At 40.6% G+C, this 20499-nt stretch overlaps 1 protein-coding gene across 1 annotated transcript in view; it reads left to right on the forward strand.

Annotated features, from left to right (window-relative positions):
* The window catches only part of LOC126174911 (ankyrin repeat and zinc finger domain-containing protein 1-like), a 102892-nt gene that overhangs the window by 61442 nt on the left and 20951 nt on the right, over positions 1-20499 (forward strand). Inside the window, exons 7-8 of the mRNA XM_049921349.1 lie at positions 12959-13181; positions 13347-13769. Coding sequence (XP_049777306.1) covers positions 12959-13181; positions 13347-13769 — 646 coding nt within the window. The remainder of the gene's footprint in view (positions 1-12958; positions 13182-13346; positions 13770-20499) is intronic.

Genomic DNA, 20499 nt, shown 5'->3' on the forward strand with positions numbered 1-20499 from the left:
GCTTGACATTCCCCTAGCTGACAGTCTGTTTGCTCCACTGACTAAATCGACAGTGCTTTGGGTAGTACTTTATATAGACAAGGATGATCAAAATGCCACAGTAGTTAATTGGGATCCATTTATCATCTTTATTACGTTGAGGGTGAACCAGAATAGTTGGAATTGCTTCAGATTCCCAGCTCTTCTCCACTGGTTGCTTTAAGGCTTTGTGATTTTCAGCATCTCAGTTCCCCCAACTAATTTACCCATTTCTTTTTTCTCTTCTGAGATTGTATCTTTGTTATGGAATTATTCTTGACCATTTATCTGAAGATCCTCTGCAGTGTAACCAATTATCAAAGTATCTGGCCAGGATCTCTCACTTTTTTGTCCCTGTTTACTGCCAGTTATCCCATCTTCCCTCTGAATATCTAAGTGTGGTAGTTGATACTTATTTAAGAGCTGCTTGGCAGTCATATCGATATTCTGCCATTGCCCTCCTTAAATTATTCTCAGTGCTTCAGGTTTCTTCAGAGATTTTATTTCTTTTGGCATGTCATAGTGTCTTTACTGTGTTTGCATACTTCTTTATAACAAATTTGTCTTCTCTTTTGTCTGCATACCACATTTTATAGCTTAAGCTTACAAGATGTAACTGTGACTCATGGAACATAACTGAAGTGTCACTATCATCAAAACTCCTTATGAAGTGAATCAGTGAAAATGAGTGTCATTTGTTCCTCCATTTCTCACATTTCAGAACTGGGAAAAGTCGAAGAAGCTAGATAAGGAGTGTCACGACAAGTGCATTTAACAACATTGGACTTCCCACTCATACTGCAACTATTTGTTGACATACTAATAGTGTTAGTGCTATTAATTTTAAAAGAATTTGAAATAATGAATGAATGCAGACTCTTGATGAAATCTGCTGAAACATACAGCATTAAATGATGTGGACTGGTCAATAGGAATGTTGATTCAGTGCTTTACCACAGTGTCCAACAAATGATTAAAACAGAACACGGAGAGATCCTTCTGGATCTATGAGCATTTTCACCATTTGAATACTAAAGGTAAAAATATACTATTGCAGGTGAAAATTATTTGCAGATTCCTGAACTCCTACAGAAGTTAATGGTTGTTGTTGTTGTTGTTGTTGTTGTGGTCTTCAGTCCTGAGACTGGTTTGATGCAGCTCTCCATGCTACTCTATCCCGTGCAAGCTTCTTCATCTACCACTACCTACCGCAACCCACATCCTTCTGAATCTGCTTAGTGTATTCATCTCTTGGTCTCCCTGTACGATTTTTACCCTCCATGCTGCCCTCCAATACTAAATTGGTGATCCCTTGATGCCTCAGAACATGTCCTACCAACCGATCCCTTCTTCTAGTCAAGTTGTGCCACAAACTTCTCTTCTCCCCAATCCTATTCAATACTTCCTCATTAGTTATGTGATCTACCCACCTAACCTTCAGCATTCTTCTGTAGCATCACATTTCAAAAGCTTCTATTCTCTTCTTGTCCAAACTATTTATTGTCCATGTTTCACTTCCATACATGGCTACACTCCATACAAATACTTTCAAAAATGACTTCCTGACACTTAAATCTATACTCGATGTTAACAAATTTCTCTTCTTCAGAAATGCTTTCCATGACCATTGCCAGTCTACATTTTATATCCTCTCTACTTTGACCATCATCAGTTATTTTACTCCCCAAATAGAAAAACTCCTTTACTACTTTAAGTGTCTCATTTCCTAATCTAATTCCCTCAGCATCACCCGACTTAATTCGACTACATTCCATTATCCTCATTTTGCTTTTGTTGATGTTCATCTTATATCCTCCTTTCAAGACACTATCCATTCCGTTCAACTGTTCTTCCAAGTCCTTTGCTGTCTCTGACAGAATTACAATGTCATCGGCGAACCTCAAAGTTATTTCTTCTCCATGGATTTTAATACCTACTCAGAATTTTTCTTTTGTTTCCTTCACAGCTTGCTCAATATACAGATTGAATAACATCGGAGAGAGACTACAACCCTGTCTCACTCCCTTCCCAACCACTGCTTCCCTTTCATGTCCCTCAACTCTTATAACTGCCATCTGGTTTCTGTACAAATTGTAAATAGCCTTTCACTCCCTGTATTTTACCCCTGCCACCTTCAGAATTTGAAAGAGAGTATTCCAGTCAACATTGTCAAAAGCTTTCTCTAAGTCTACAAATGCTAGAAACGTAGGTTTGCCCTTCCTTAATCTAGCTTCTAAGATAAGTCGTAGGATCAGTATTGTCTTACGTGTTCCAACATTTCTACGGAATCCAAACTGATCTTCCCCGAGGTCGGCTTCTACTCGTTTTTCCATTCGTCTGTAAAGAATTCGCGTTAGTACTTTGCAGCTGTGACTTATTAAACTGATAGTTTGGTAATTTTCACATCTGTCAACACCTGCTTTCTTTGGGATTGGAATTATTATATTCTTCTTGAAGTCTGAGGGTATTTCGCCTGTTTCATACATCTTGCTCGCCAGATGGTAGAGTTTTGTCAGGACTGGCTCTCCCAAGGCCGTCAGTAGTTCTAATGGAATGTTGTCTACTCCGGGGGCCTTGTTTCGACTCAGGTCTTTCAGTGTTCTGTCAAACTCTTCACGCAGTATCGTATTTTCCATTTCATCTTCATGTACATCTTCTTCCATTTCCATAATATTGTCCTCAAGTACATCGCCCTTGTATAGACGTTCTATATACTCCTTCCACCTTTCTGCTTTCCCTTCTTTGCTTAGAACTGGGTTTCCATCTGAGCTCTTGATGTTTATGCAAGTGGTTCGCTTATCTCCAAAGGTCTCTTTAATTTTCCTGTAGGCAGTATCTATCTTACCCCTAGTGATACTCTCTTCTACATCCATACATTTGTCCTCTAGGCATCCCTGCTTAGCAATTTTGCACTTCCTGTCGATCTCATTTTTGAGACGTTTGTATTCCTTTTTGCCTGCTTCATTTACTGCATTTTTATATTTTCTCCTTTCATCAGTTAAACTCAATATATCTTCTGTTACCCAAGGATTTCTACTACCCCTCGTCTTTTTACCTACTTGATCCTCTGCTGCCTTCACTACTTCATCCCTCAGAGCTACCCATTCTTATTCTCCTGTATTTGTTTCCCCCATTCCTGTCAATTATTCCCTTATGCTCACCCTGAAACTCTGTACCACCTCTGGTTTAGTCAGTTTATCCAGGTCCCATCTCCTTAAATTCCCACCTTTTTGCAGTTTCTTCAGTTTTAATCTACAGATCATAACCAATAGATTGTGGTCAGAGTCTACATCTGCTCCTGGAAATGTCTTACAATGTAAAACCTGGTTCCTAAATCTCTGTCTTACCATTGTATAATCTATCTGATACCTTTTAGTATCTCCAGGATTCTTCCATATATACAACCTTCTTTTATGATTCTTGAACCAAGTGTTAGCTATGATTAAGTTATGCTCTGTGCAAAATTCTACCAGGCAGCTTCCTCTTTCATTTCTTAGCCCCAATCCATATTCACCTACTACATTTCCTTCTCTCCCTTTTCCTACTACCGAATTCCAGTCACCCATGACTCATACATTTCTTCAATTTCTTCGTCATCTGCAGAGCTAGTTGGCATATAAACTTGTACTACTGTAGTAGGCGTGGGCTTCGTATCTATCTTGGCCACAATAATGCGTTCACTATGCTGTTTGTAGTAGCTTGCCCGCATTCCTATTTTCCTATTCATTATTAAACCTACTCCTGCATTACCCCTATTTGATTTTGTGTTTATAACCCTGTAGTCACCTGACCAGAAGTCTTGTTCCTCCTGCCACCAAACTTCACTAATTCCCACTATATCTAACTTTAACCTATCCATTTCCCTTTTTAAATTTTCTAACCTACCTGCCCGATTAAGGGATCTGACATTCCACGCTCCAATCCGTAGAACACCAGTTTTCTTTCTCCTGATAACGACATCCTATTGAGTAGTCCCCGCCCCGAGATCCGAATGGGGGACTATTTTACCTCCGGAATATTTTACCCAAGAGGATGCCATCATCATTTAACCATACAGTAAAGCTGCATGCCCTCGGGAAAAATTACGGCCATAGTTTCCCCTTGTTTTCAGCCGTTCGCAGTACCAGCACAGCAAGGCCGTTTTGGTTAGTGTTACAAGGCCAGATCGGTCAATCATCCAGACTGTTGCCCTTGCAACTACTAAAAGCCTCCTGCCCCTCTTTAGGAACCACACGTTTGTCTGGCCTCTCAAGAGATACCCCTCCGTTGTGGCTGCACCTACAGTACGGCTATCTGTATCGCTGAGGCACGCAAGCCTCCCCACCAACGGCAAGGTCCATGGTTCAGGGGGGGGGGGGGGGGGGGGGGAGATTAATGGATTAGTTTCATAATTAGAAGGTAGGAATTTCTACCCATGACGAAAGTTTCCTTCTATTACAGTAGTACTGTTTGAAATAGTAGGATCTTATCACATTTCAGGTACAACAGTCTAAACACCGAATGAATCTTTCAGTCTGCAGAGAAATTTGTGCTGTTTTGAAACTTCGTGGTTGGTAAAATCTATTTCATGGATTGGACTGTACATTCTGCAGCTGAGTGAGAAATATGTATCTGACAGCCAAATAATGAACTCATATTAGTTTTCTGGTGCTGCCAAGGAAGTTTCCTTGGGTGGATGGTGGAAATAAAACATGTTCAGCCTTATGGTGACAATTGAGCAGGTACTTGAAGGTGAAGTAACAACTCCAGTTTGGAAAAGCCAACATAAATATTCAGAAGAACAGTGTTCTAATTTCAGTTTCCGTTACTGGCACCCAAGATATTACTGATGGAGGATAATGCAGTGGTCAGTTGTTACTGTATGGAATTACAATATTTATTTATAATGTAGAAAGTGAAAGCTGGGGGACCTGCTTAACTGGGGAAATTATAATTTAGAGGATTGCCATGTTTGCTACTATGATGAACTTGTACGTGAAGGAAATTAAGAAAGGAAAGAAATTCCATAAACAAGTCTGCAATCAGTGTGAATTTTTGCGAATAAAGCTGTCTAAATCACTTAGCATCTCCAATATTTTCATTTATTATGATGGAAGAATTTGTCTCATATCATACATGTCAAGAGCGAATGTGCCACATCATTATTTCAGTTTGCTGCAAAAAGTGTAAGTTGAATTTCCACATGATACCTCTACAAAACTATAATATTTTGATTTCTGATGATTTGTTAAAATGCGACAGACCTCTCTAAATGAGAGTATTTCTAAAAATGTCGTAACGAAAGGGAAAATTGAAAAATTTTGATAAAAAATTCAAAAGTTTCAAAGATATGAATTCATTCAATAAATACGGTGTTCCCAATATTAAGAGACATAATTAATAGATACACACTTCTGAGCTGCTTCCTTAAAAAACATGAAAATTTATAACTTTTTGCAAATTTCAAAATCTTTTTGGAATTTCAATATTATGTTTTGAAAATATGAAAAGCCACAGGATGTTAACTGTGTTGAGAAATGATAAAGTTGAAGGGCTGCTAACTGCCAGCTCTGACATTAATGCATGACATTCTTAAACTGTCAACCTATTTGTACATAAAGATGAAAGAATCTGAAATTTTTTGGTTATTTAGAAATTATTTTCTCCTAAACCCCCACCCTAAATGTTCTAAAAATGTCATGGTACTTTAGTTGGTCATTGTACTTACAGAATGTACAATCAGAGTGGGCAGTACTTGTCTGTACAAAATTTGAGAAATTTTTTAGATAGGTCAAAAAATCATGAACACTTTTAAGTATGTAAAATGGCCAGTGATTTTAAGTAAATGTCATGCAAAACTGGTATTCCTGATCAAAATAATTACTTTACAACATTATAAGTGTGTGGGAAAACAATTCATAATTTTCTTCAAAAGCATTTTATAACAAAAATGAGATGTAGAATATTTATACCCATATTTCTTTTTATGATATTATTCACAAATTATTGTTGTCTTCTGTCTTTATTTTACTTTTTCATGACTTTCCATGAAGTAAAATTGCCTACAGTGTAAAAACCAACACTGCACTGTTGAAGAGAGTTCATTTGTTTTTTTCATCTGCTTCTCATTGAACTTATATAGCAAAGTTTGCACATGGACAAGGATGATGCAACAAGAGTAGTACTTAGGAAATGAGAACTGCACAGTGATCTTTTTGTGATGGCCATTTGAAAGCATTAGCAGGACCATGAGGTGTCACAAAGCAGGCGGTTATATCTTGCAGCTCATGAGAGACACTTATTATCTGTCCCACACTCCACTAATTGTTATACACACAAGAAATGAAGTAGCTCACTACAAAGTCTTCTAATGTATACTGTGGTCTCTGCATTTCACATCCAGTAACAGGCTGCATTTCATGGAGAACTGTTCTTGCAATGTATGTGCCGCTCTGGGATGCAACCCAGTAGTGACTTGATTGAATTCCTACCACAGGCTTCATAGCAAACCATTCTTCTCTCTTTTTTAAACAGAATTCCCTTAATGCACTTTCATTTAGAATTAAGAGTTTCATGATGTTTACAAATCCAGTAGCATCTGTTATAGCATCAACAGCTTCATGCTGGAGTTCAAATCTTGTTGCAAGATGTATACAGAGATCTCCTATCCCATCACATGCACTTTTTCCATGACCTGTTGCTGCAAATATCCGCTTTTTTGTCTTAGTTCCTGTACTACAGTGATGACCAAGCTCATAAAGCTGAAAGCAGTTTTTAAAATTAGATGCTGCACCATCAGTCACTGACACGTTTAAGAAGTGCATGGCCTCTAGATTGTGTGTCATCAATTATAGTGCTGACAGCGTAGCATGCATGTGCACTGTCATAAATAAGATCATCGCTGAAAATAGCAAAACAGTGTGATGTTCCAAGGAAGTGAGCAACACATGTTAATATTGATACCTGTGATGTGTACCTGTGATAACTTCAAATTTTGTTCGACAAAGCAACAGACCAGTTCTCAGCAAAGTCAAAATGTACAACTAATGTCAGTATTCTGGGATTTGGCTGATTTTACTTCTGCTACGGCCTGTCTCTGAATCCTCCAGATGTGATGGGGAGCTATTCGTTTTATGACCCAGTGCCTAACCTCTGTAACAAAATTCTTTGGCTCTACTGTCTTCTCCACCAGCTCTCCTCCCTCCCACAATGCATAGATTATGTCATTGTCAGTATCCTGAAGGTGTAATGCTTCAATAGTCATCCCTTCAGCATCAGAACACATTGCACATTCCTGCAACCAACATTTATCTTGCAACATCAGGTCCATCTCTGTGTACTTCTTTCCTGTGACACTGCTTATGATGAGACAAACAAGTTTGAAATTAGTGCAATAAATACATGTGCCTACTTCCTTCACTGGCTGGCATTTTACCCATTTTGGTCATAAGGAGTAGAATTTTGTGAGTCCAGTTTTTAAATTCAGGTTCTCTTATTGATGTTGTCATATATCTTTTTACCTTTTTCACTAACAGAGATAACATCAGCCTGGTTAGGATTTTGCCTGCTGCAATCTTTGTCATCACTTAGGAAGTATTCCAGAGCAAGAGAAAACGTATCTTCTTGCAACGGATGTCCACAGTAAAAATCTGGGCATGCCCAAATACCTTTCTCAGTCTTTATTTTATGAGCTTTTGGTATCAAATAGTGTGAGGAAGTGGGTGTTTATTTCTGTATGTGCTATTTAGAGTAGCTACCTGGTATCAGTGTCAGTAACTGTACCTTCTCAGTATAGATGGCTGTTGAGATAGCAGTATCTAGGTTTTCAAACAACACATCACATTTCGTGCACATATCACTATCTTCAGGCTCAGCACGAAGTGCATCTATGTTACACACTTCACATAGTTTTGAAGACGTTGCTTGTGTAAAACTTGTTTCAATTTCTTCCACTTTTCTGTTTACATACTGTTTTCTTCTTGGGAGGGAGGGGGGGGGGTATTGCAGGGGCTACAGCAGAAGTGCTAACATTCAGTGCATCGACAACTTCACATCCAGGAATATAAACATCTTCACTGTCTTCTTCATTTTTGTATTCGTGGGTTGGTGATAGTTCAGGTGGATTGTCACTAAATTTCTTCTTGCAGTGAGTTAGCAGTTCCTGCTCAATGGATGTGATGCTAATACCGTTACTTGAGGATCAAGATATTTCTGCAATACCTCTGACAGATTTTCAACAACTGTGAAGTGATTTCACTTTTGTTAAAACACATCCTTCTTTTGTCATATTTCATAGTCTGCACACCTCTCTTTCACTACTATATTTCCCCACTGACATTTTATCTAACAAAAAGTTCAAACCAAACACAAAGCTCGATGCAGAGTGGCGTATATGCAAATTCTCACTCGTTTGTTGTAAACAGAAGAGTGCTGGAAACAGTGTTGCCAACATGAATATTTTATACTAGACATTCAGTGATGCAAAATATGCAGAATTTTGAAAAATTTTTAACACTTTATATGGAAAAAATTTTCCACTGTCTTTGTACTGACTACTAACATATTAACCAAACAGTATTTTGTGTAATTCTCAATAGTTCTCAGATGGGAATTTTTGAGTAAATAATTTGTAAAAATTTGTAAAAATGCAGTTTTTTACATTTTTAGTAATAAATATTTACATAATACACATAGCTGGAACAGAGAAGATACTGTTTATAATTACATCAGTAGTATCTGGTAATATGACAGAAAAGATAGCATTCTGCAGCTTTCCATATCAGGAGGGAAAAAAATTAACTTAGGTTTCGTAGTTTCGTCTTAAATTTGTAAGGTAAAGGAAACCCACAAGTGTGTGGGTGTCAACTAAATTTCCACACACAAAGAGGGAGTTTCAAAGCAAAACATCAGCCAGGTCTCCAGTACTTTTGGTATATTATTTACAGTTTTTCATTCCCTACTCCCGTGAACCATGGACCTTGCCGTTGGTGGGGAGGCTTGTGTACCTCAGTGATGCAGATAGTCGTACCACAGGTGCAACCACAATGAAGAGGTATCTGTTGAGATGCCAGACAAACTTGTGGTTCCTGAAGATGGGCAGCAGTCTTTTCAGTAGTTGCGGGGGCAACAGTTTGAATGATTGTCTGACCTGGCCTTATAACATCAACCAAAACAGCTTACTGTGCTGATACTGTGAATGGCTGAAAGCAAGGGGGAACTACAGCCCTAACTTTTCCCAATGGCACGCAGCTTTACTGTATGGTTAAATGATGATGATGATGCGCTCGTGGGTAAATTATTTCGGAGGTAAAATAGTCACCCTTTCAGATCTCCGAGCACGGTCTACTCAGGAGAACTCATTATCAAAAGAAACAAAACAGGCGTTCTACCAATTGGAGCGTGGAATGTCAGATCCATTAATTGGGCAGGTAGCTTAGAAAATTTAAAAAGGGAAATGGATAGGTTAAAGTTAGATATGGTGGGAATTAGTGAAGTTTGGTGGCAGGAGGAATAAGACTTCTGGTCAGATGAATATAGGGTTATAAATACGAAATCAAATAATGGTAATGCAGGAGTGGGTTTAATAATGAATAAAAAAATAATAACGCGGATAAGCTACTACGAACAGCGTAGTGACTACATTATTGTAGCCAAGATAGACACAAATCCCACACCTACCACAGTAGTTCAAGTTTATATATCAGCTAACTCCACAGATGATGAAGAGATTGAAGAAATGTTTGATGTTATGAAAGAAATTATTCAGATAGTTAAAGGAGACAAAAATTTAGTAGTCTTGGGGGACTGGAATGCGACTGTAGGAAAAGGAAGAGAAGGAAAAATAGTAGGTGAATATGGACTGGGGGTAAGGAATGAAAGGGGAAGCCCCCTGATAGAATTTTGTGCAGATCATAACTTTATCATAGCTAATACTTGGTTTAAGAATCATGAAAGAAGCTTGTATACATGGAAGAGGCCTGGAGACACGAAATTGTCAGACATTTCCAGGGGCAAATGTAGACTCTGTAGATTAAAAGTGAAGAAACTGCAAAAAGGTAGGAATTTAAGGAGATGAGACCTGGATAAACTGAAAGAACCAGAGGTTGTAAGGTGTTTCAGAGAGGGTATTAGTGAATGATTGACAAGAACAGGGGAAAGAAATATAGAGGAAGAATAATGGGTAGCTTTGAGAGAGGAAATAGTGAAGGCAGCAGAGGATCAAGTAGGTAAAAAGACAAGGGCTAGTAGGTGAAATCCTTGGGTACAGAAGAGATATTGAATTTAATTGATGAAAGGAGAAAATAGAAAAATGCAGTAAATGAAGCAGGTGGAAAGAAATACAAACATCTCAAAAATGAGATCGACAGGAAGTGCAAAATGGCTAATCAGGGATGGCTGGAGGAAAAATTTAAGGATATAGAATCATGTATCACCAGGGGTAAGATAGATACTGCCTACAGGAAAATTAAAGAGACTTTTGGAGAACAGAAAACCAATATTAAGAGCTCAGATGGAAAACCCATCCTAAGCAAAGAATGGAAAGCAGAAAGGTGGAAGAAGTATCTAGAGTGTGATGTACTTGAGGGCAATGTTATGGAAATGGAAGAGGATAAAGATGAATATGAAATGGGAGATATGTTACTGCATGAAGAATTTGACAGAGCACTGCAAGACCTAAGTCAAAACAAGGCCCCAGGAGTAAACAAAATTCCATTAGAACTACTGATAACCTTGGGAGAGCCAGCCATGATAAAACTCTTCCATCTGGTGAGCAAGATATATGAGGCAGGCGAAATACCTTCAGACTTCAAGAAGAAGATAATAATTCCAATCCCAAAGAAAGCAGGTGTTCACAGCTGTGAAAATAACTGAACTATAAGTTTGATAAGTCACAGTTGCAAAATACTAACACGAATTCTTTACAGTCGAATGGAAAAACTGGTAGAAGCCGCCCTGGGGGCAAGATCATGTCGGAACACGCGAGGCCATACTGACCCTCTGACTTATCTTAGAAGATAGATTAAGGAAAGGCAAACCTACATTTCTAGCATTGGTAGACTTTGAGAAAGCTTTTGACAATGTTGACGGGAATACTCTCTTTCAAATTCTCACGGTGGCAGGGGTAAAATACAGGGTGAAAGGCTATTTACAATTTGTACGGAAACCAAATGGCAGTTATAAGAATCGTGGGGCATGAAAGGGAAGCAATTATTTAGAAGGGAGAGAAACAGGGTTGTAGCCTGTCTCAGATGTTATTCAATCTGTATATTGACCAAGCAGTGAAGGAAACAAAAGAAAAATTTGGAGTAGGAATTAAAATTCATGGAGAAAAAATAGAAACTTTGAGGTTTGCCGATGACATTGTAATTCTGTCAGAGACAGCAAAGGACCTGGAAGAGCAGTTGAATGGAATGAACAGTGTCTTGAAAGGAGGATATGAGATGAACATCAACAAAAGCAAAACTAGGATAATGGAATGTAGTCAAATTAAATCTGGTGATGCTTAGGATATTAGGTTAGGAAATGAGACACTTAAAGTGGTAAATGAGTTTTTCTATTTGGGAAGCACTATAACTGATGATGTCCGAAGTAGAGAGGATATAAAATGTAGACTGGCTATGGCAAGGGAAGTGTTTCTAAAGAAGAGAAATTTGTTAACATCGAGTATAGATTTGTCAGGAAGTCATTTCTGAAAGTATTTGTATGAAGTGTAGCCATGTATGAAAGTGAAAAATGGACAATAACTAGTTTAGAAAAGAAGAGAATAGAAGCTTTTCAAATGTGGTGCTACAGAAGAATGCTGAAGGTTAGGTGGGTAGATCACATAACTAATGAGGAGGTACTGAATAGAACTGTGGAGAAGAGGAACTTGTGGCACAACTTGACTAGAAGAAGGAATGAAAATGAAATGATCATACAGCATTTATCGGCTGGGATATCCCCTTCGGGGTTTGGCCACCATTTTGCAAGTCTTTTTAGTTGATGCCACTTCGGCAACTTGCATGTCAACGATGAAAATGATGATGAAGGACACACAATCCCAGTCCCGTGCCAGGAATCGAACCAGGACCCCCTTGCGTGGTAGGCGGTAATGCTAACGCTGTGCTACGGAGGCTGACAGAAGAAGGGATCGGTTGATAGGACATGTTCTGAGGCATCAAGGCATCATCAATTTAGTACCGGAGGGAAGCGTGGAAGGTAAAAATCGTAGAGGGAGACCAAGAGATGATGAATACACTAGGCAGACTCAGAAGGATTTATGTTGCAGTATTTATTTGGAGATGAAGAGACTTGCACAGGATAGAGTAGCATGGAGAGCTGGATCAGACCAGTCTTTGGACTGAAGACCACAACAACAACAACAATAATAATAACTGTTTTAAGAATTATTTACAAAATGTACGTTTTTCAACGGGCTGTACCATTTTAAAAAATTTAAGATAAAATGAAAATGCTTTACTTTTTAACGCTTATGCTATAGAGGTGTAATATATATTTTTTCCGGAGAAATTCGTGACTTCTAGTTGATATGACCTGTATGATTTGAAATGAAATCAACCTGATGTCTTGTCTACTGCTATCATCATATCAAAACTTAGAATTTGTAAACCAATGTTAACCTATGCATGATCAGAGCACAATAGAAACATAAGAGCAGGCTGAGCTGTACAGTCCCATTTTTGAAGTTAAGGGAATTTTATGTGAATGATCACAAAAAATAAAATGTGCATGCTATAGTTCTTAAGACAAAAATAGAAAAATGACCAAAAGTTTTGTATAATATTTCACAAATGATACTTGGGTGTTGAAAAATGTTTTTCTAAAGAATAAAAAAAGGAAAAAAATATTGTGTTCTGCAGAAAGCAGATTTATAAAAATGTTTTTACGATGGAATTAGCAACATTTAGTTTTTTTTTAATTTATGATAGATTTGAGGTGACACGAACTTACTTCTTCACAGCACGTTCAAGATATTATGACACAGTGGTCATCCGAACTTGAAGCATGTGACCTCGTGCTGTACCGAGCTGTTGGCCACAATCGAAATATTTTGTTTGGAGGTCGTAACCCATTGCTGGACAAAACAGATCCTCGTCTACGTACGATACCATTTGCAACACGCCGGGCAACTTTCAAGGAGTTGTTGAGAGTTCATGACCTACTTTCCTCAGTTGAAATGTATGGTGAGTTTCCATGAATGTCACAAACAAATTCAGCAGCAATTAAAAAACTTACTTTTTTCAAACTATCCTTTATTCTGCATGTTACTGAGTCTATAATTAGCCCATATGTTATATCTGTATGCTTTGCTCTAGTAATGTTGCTGAATTAATTCTGTGATATTTCAGGCTCTGCAGAATTTTATAAAACATCATTTCCAACATCACCTCGCAAGAAAGCTGATAATGATGCTAACAAATCGGTGGCAGACAGTCATGTTGATGGTTTAAGTAAAGTTGAAGAGGAGCTTAGTTCTAGCACTGAAAGAGAAAGTAGGAAGAAAACCAGCCCCAATAAAAAACTTATAGATAGGTCAAAACCTCGAAAGTCACCTCATCGCCCACTTCCACAAATTGTTACTTTGTTGGGTAAAAGTTCTTCGGAAAGTGATGTTCATTCTCTAGATGGTACAACTATGGAGAGAGCTGCAACTGAAATACCATTTAATAATACCTTGGTAGAATATGAGGATACTGTACCTCTGCAGATGAAAAGTAAAGATTTGAGAAAGAAAGTGAGGAAAAAACAAAAAATGGATAATATCTCAAAAGGTAAATTTAATTTTAAAACTTTATATTAAAGTAATTATATTATATTGGCAACAATCTGTCAGTCAGCCCATTTTAGGTAAAGAGATAAAGAAAAAATTAATCAGAATATTAAATCAATCAATAGAAAATCCACGATGGAATGTAACAATATTATGAAAAGGAAAGTTGCCACTCTCCATACAGCTGGGATGCTGAGTCGTAGATAGGCACAACAAAAAGACTGTCACAAATAAATAAAGCATTCAGCCATTAAAGCCTTCGTAAACAGTAGACTTAGACACGCACAGTAGCACGCGCGCGCGCGTGCACACACACACGACTGCAGTCTCAAGCAACTGAAACCACACTGCGAGCAGCAGCACCAGTGCATGATGGGAGTGGTGACTGGGTTGGGGTAAGTAGGAGACTGGGGCGGGGAGGGGGAGGGATAGTATGGTGGTGGAGGGGGCAGACAGTGAAGTTCTACAGATTAGACGGAGGCAGGGAAGAGGTTGGGAAGGAAGTAGTGGAAAAGGTGAGAAGTAAAAAGGCTGAGTGTGTTGGTGGAATGACGGCTGTGTAGTGCTGGAGTGGGAACAGGGAGGAGGCTGGATGGGTGAGGACACTGACTAATGAAGGTTGAGGCCAGGGGAGCTATGGGAATGTAGGATTTGCTGCAGGGAGAGTTCTCACCTGCACAGTTGAGAAAAGCTGATGTTTGTGGGAAGGATCCATATGGCACAGGCTGTGAAGCAGTCATTGAAGTGAAGGATGTCGTGTTTGGCAGCGTGTTCAGCAACAGGGTGGTCCACTTGTTCCTTGACCACAGTTCATTAGTGGCCATTCATGTGGACGGACAACTTGTTGGTTGTCATGCCCACATAGAATGCAGCACCGTGGTTGCAGGTTAGCTTGTAGATCACATGACTGGTTTTACATGTAGCCCTGCATTTGATGGGATAGATGACGTCAGTGATTGGACTGGAGTAGGTGGTGGTGGGAGGATGAATGGTACAGGTCTAGCATCTTGGTCTGTTACAGAGGTATGAGCCATGAGGTAAGGGATTGGAAGCCGGGTTTGTGTAAGGATGGACGAGTGCATTGTGTAGGTTTGGTGGACGGTGGAATACCACTGTGGGAGGGGTGGGTAGGATAATGAGCAGGACATTTCTCATTTCAGGGCACGGCAAAAGGTAGTCGAAACCCTAGTGGAGAATGTAATTCAGTTGCTCCAGTCCTGGGTGGTACTGAGTTACAAGGGGAATGCTCCTTTGTGGGCAGACTTTGGGAGGTGGTGAGAGACTGGAAAGAAAAGGCAAGGGAGAATTGTTTCTTTACAAGGTTGGGAGGGATAATAATGGTGTGTGAAGGCTTCAGTGACACCTTCGGTATACATAAAGAGGGTCCGCTTGTTGCTGCAGCTGCGATGACTATGGGTAGCTGGGCTGCATGGAAGGGTCTTCTTGGTATGGAACGGGTGGCAGCTGTCGTAGTGGAGGTATTACTGGTGTTTAGTAGGTTTGATGTGAACAGAGGTACTCCATCCATACGTACCGATTAACCTCTGTCCGTATCAACTGGACTGCAGCAGCTGAATTACATTCTCCGCCAGGGTTTCGACTACCTTTTGTCGTGTCTTGAAATGAGAAATGTCCTGCCCACTATCCTTCCCACCCCTCCCACAGTGGTATTCTTCTGTACACTGAACCTACACAATATACTCGTCCATCCTTACACAACCCCTGCTCCCAAACCCTTACCTCGTGGCTCATACCCCTGTATTAGACCCAGATGCAAGACCTGTCCCATACATCCTCCCATATCACCTACTCCAGTCCGGTCACAAACATCACCTATCCCATCAAAGGCGGGGCTACCTGTGAAACTAGTCATGTGATCTACAAGCTAACCTGCAACCATGGTGCTGTGGGCATGACAACCAGCAAGCTGTCCATCCACATGAATGGCCACCAACAAACTGTGGCCAAGGAAGAAGTGGACCACTCTTTTGTTGAACACACTGCCAGACATTAAATATGGATCCTTCACACCAACACCAGCTTTTCTGAACTGCAATATGCCCTACATTCCCTTAACCCTCCTGGCCTCAACCTTCGTTAGTCACTATCCTCACCCATCCAGCTCCTTCCTTGTTCCCATTCCAGCACTACACAACCGTTATTCCACCAGCACACTCAGCCTTTTTAATTCTCTCCTTTTTTGCTACTTCCACCCTCCCCTCCCCACTCTGCCCTGCCCTCTGTGTAACCTGTAGCACTTCACTGTCTGCCGCTCCACCAAACTATGCCTCCCCCTCCCCGCCCCAGCTTCCTCCTTACCCCAATCCATCTGCCACTCCCATCATGCACAGGTGCTGCTGCTCACAGTGTGGTTTCAGTTGCCTGAGAGTGCGGTCGCGCGCTTGTGTGTGTGTGTGTGTGTGTGTGTGTGTGTGTGTGTGTGTGTGTGTGTGTGTGTGTGTGTGTACGTCTACTGTTGATGAAGGCCTTAATGGCCGAAAGCTTTATTTATTTGTTACAGTCTTTTTGTTGTGCCTATGTGTGACTCAACATCCTCGCTATATGGTGACTAGCAACTCTCCTTTTCATAATAGTGTAACATTAAATCATTATTTTGCTTTTCATGAGAAGTGGTTTCTTGGTGCTGGTGTTGATAGGATGGATCCTGATCATGGAGGCTGTGAATCACGCCATTGACGTGAGCCAATATTGTGTTGGATAACATGTTCAGCAACTTGGTGATCCAGCTGTTGCTTGTGCTGTGGTAATGGCCATTGCCATTTCAGACAGCTTGTTAGTTGTCATGCCCACATGGAGAGGAGCACAATGGTAGCGCTTAGTTTGTAGATCTCATGACTGTCACAGGTAGCCCTACCTTTGATGGGATAGGATATGCTGTGACAGGGTTGGAGTAGGTGGTAGTGGGAGGATGCAATGGACAGGTCTTACGTCTAGGTCTATTGCAAGGATATGAACCACGAGGCAAGGGGTTGGGAGCAGGGGCAGAGTAGGGATACACAAGGTTATTGCACAGGTGTGATATCAGTGAAGTACCACTGTGGGAGGGGTAGGGAATAGTGAGTAGGATAATCCTCATTTCAGGGCACGGTGATAGGTAGTTGAAACCATGGCATAGAATATGATTCAGATGGTCCAGCTCTGAGTGGTATTGAGTCATGATAGGAGTGCTCCTTAGTAGCTGAACAGTTGTTATGTGGGATGGTGTAGGTGATAAGAGAGACTGCACAGGAGATCTGTTTCTGGACAAGGTCAGTAGTGTAATTTCAGTCCATGAACACTTCACTGAGACCCTCGCTAGATTAGGAGAGGAACTGCGTATCACTACAGATGTGAAATCATGGGTGGCTAGACTGTATGGAAGGGACTTCTTGGTATGGAAAGAGTGATGGCTGTCAAAGTAAAGGTAGGTTTGATTTGGACATAGGTATTTATGTAACCATCGTTTAGGTGAAGGTCAACATCAAGGAAGATGACTTGTTAGGTTGAGGAGGACCAGATGAAGCGAATGGGAGAGGTGTTGTATTTCGTAGAAATGTGGATAGGGTTGCATGCCCTCAGTTCAGATTATGATCTCATTAGTGAATCTGAACCAGGTGATGGGTTTGGTATTCTGTGTGCTTAGTAAGAATTCCTCTAGATGTCCTGTAAGTATATTAGCATAGGATGATACCTATTGCTGTACCATGGATTTGTTTGTAGGTGATGCCTTCAAAGAGGAAGTAATTTAATTATTGGTTGGAGATATTGTGGGCCATGCTGCCCGTGAAGGAGGTTGTAGGTTTGATGTCAGTCGGGAGTTAAGGATGTGTTCATGTTCTAGTGTTCAGTAGTAATAAGGCTTTGCACATTCGGGATATTAGCGTAGAGGGCGGTGGCATAAACAGCATCGAACAGGGCACTAGGTGGTAAAGAAACAGAATCACTGGAGGAAATGGTTGGTGTCTTTTATAGAAGAGGATAGGTTACGTATAATGGGCCAAAGGTTTTGGCTCTTGAGAGCAGTTAACAGCCACTTACTGCTTCTACCTGGGAGTACCACTGTTCACCACCTGTACAATTCCTACATCAAACCTCCCCTCAAAGCTGACAAACCCTGCCTCACAGACTTGCTACATTTACCAGACCCTCAGAAACTTGGTCGCACTACCATACAGAATCCAGAACTTGAACAGACCTGAAACACAGTCATGAACCTGTCCTCCATAAGCCTAAGTCCCACAGAAATTTCAGTCCTTTCTAAAGTCAATATCTTTTTCTCCACTCCAAAATTCAGTCATGCTGGACTTGTTAAAGACCTTTCCTTCTCCCATCCCCATAGTGAAAACACTTCTTCATCATCGGACCTACCAATGAGATAGATTCCAAAACCAACAATGAACCTTGCCTCAATCAGTTCGCTCCTCCATTGAACTGTGATCCACCGGACCTGCCACCCAGTGACACAAAATTCCCTAACCTTGGACTTTGCCTCACCATCATTCCCCATATCCCTCAACATGGAAACCAACTATACATCCACAGAAAGAACCACACCCCACTGCTTAAAAACTGATCTTGACCTTTTAATCCAATTTGCTGACAAAGGCTCCACCATTGTGGTTATCAACTGCAAGAATTACTTGGAGGAGGGACTCTGCCATCTGTTTGATACGTCCACCCACAGTGACCCCATTCTAGAAATCTAGCAGGATCTCCAGCCCCCTCTCAAATCCTCAGCTCCACCCCTAATCTCCACTGACTCTCCATAATTCCTTTTCCTTTACCAACCAGCCCTGCTCATTGCTGTTACTGCCCTCTCTCCTTTTACGCTAATATCCCTAGTGCCCATAGCCTTGCTTTACTGAACATTACCCTTCCCAACTATGTGGCTGACTCCAAACCTACAACTTCCTTCTTGGTTTTCATGAACAACTATATGCTCAACCAGGATTACTTTTCCTTTGAAGGCACCAGCTACAAACAGGTCCATGGTATAACAATGGGCGCCTGCATGACACTGACCTGTGCCAACTTATTCATGGGTCATCTAGAGGAATCCTTTCAAAGCACCCATAATCCTAAACCCTTCAACTGGCTCAGTTTCGTAGATGACATCATGAACTGGACTGAGGTTGAGGACACCCTATCCACTTTCCCCCAGAACCTCAATTTGTTCTCCCCTATGCATTTCACCTGGTCCTCTTGAAACCAACAAGCCCCCTTCCTTGATGTTGACCTCCACATCTAGAGTGGTTACATCAGTTCCTCTGTCCACTTCAAAACTGCCAACCACCAACACCACCTCCACTTTGACAACTGCCACCCATTCCACACCACAAAGTTCCTTCCATAGAGCCTAGCCACCCATGGTTGTCATATTTGCAGTGATAAACAGTCTCTCTCTCCTAATACACCAAGGGTCTCGCTGAGGCCTCCGCAGATCAACATGATCCTCCCAGACTTGTCTGGAAATTGTCCAGCCACTCCTCTCAGGAGTCAGTATCACCCAGGACTGGAGCAACTGAATTACACTCTCCACTACATTGGCCGAAATGAATAACATCCTAATCACTATCCTTCTCACCCTTACCGCAGTGGTATCTCACCATCCACCTTATCTATGCAATATCCTTGTCCATCCCTTTGCCTCACGGCTCCAAGCCCTACAATAGACCCAGATGCAGCATCCTCCCAGTACCACATACCCCAGTCCTGTGAGGCATTTCCTGTCCCATCAAAGACAGGGCTACCAGTGATATCAGTTTTGTGATCTACAAACTGCAACTCCTGTACCACTCACTTTCTGTGTGGGCATGACAAATAACAAGCTGCTGTCTGCATGAATGGCCATCACCAAACCATAGCTAAGAGACAGTTGAGTAAACCAGTTGCTGAACTTGCTGCCCAGCATGATGTGGTTCGCTTCAGTGACCACTTCACTGCTTGTACCGTCTGGATCCTTCCTACCATCAGCAGCATTCCTGAATCCGTACAACATAATCTTTGTCCCTGTAACCCCCTGGCCTCAACCTTTACTAGTTACTGTCCTCCCCCCCTACCTATCACCTTCCCTGTTCTCACTCCAATACTACACATTCCAGCAATGCATCTACAGTTTTTCCCCTACATCTTTTCTGTTATTGTTCAGCTGAATTCATTATTTTCTCTCAGAAAAGTTAAAGTTATTAATAATTGATGGGAAGTCATCTAGTGAAATGGAAGTGATACCTAGGGTTCCCCAAAAGTTTTTTATACACCCTCTTATATTGTTTCAGTTGATGCTGTGGTTTACCATCTGGTAAAGAAATCAGATAGTGAAAAAGAATTTCAAAATTATTTAGACAGTATATTTTCATGGTGCATAAAGTATCAGTTGCCCCAGAACAATATAAAGTGTATGGTCTTCCACATGAGTACTAACACAGATTCTGTTAAATTTCAGTTAAATGATAAAAACACAAATTTAAAGGTTGTAGATTCAACTAAATGCTTAGGGATTACAATTACAAATAACTTAAATTCTAACCATCCTATGTAAAATGTTGTGGGAAGGCAAACTTTTATTGTCAGAACACTTAGAAGATGCAACTGATATACTATAGAGAATGCCTATGTTACATTTTTCAGTCCTCTTCTCAATTATTGCTTCAGGGTGTGGGATCCTTACCAGGTTGAGAACATCGAAAGAAATTCAAGAAGGGCAGCATGGTTTGTATTATCACGAAATAGAG

Source organism: Schistocerca cancellata, chromosome 3 (assembly GCF_023864275.1).
Source record: "Schistocerca cancellata isolate TAMUIC-IGC-003103 chromosome 3, iqSchCanc2.1, whole genome shotgun sequence".
NCBI classification, from domain to species: Eukaryota; Metazoa; Arthropoda; class Insecta; order Orthoptera; family Acrididae; genus Schistocerca; species Schistocerca cancellata.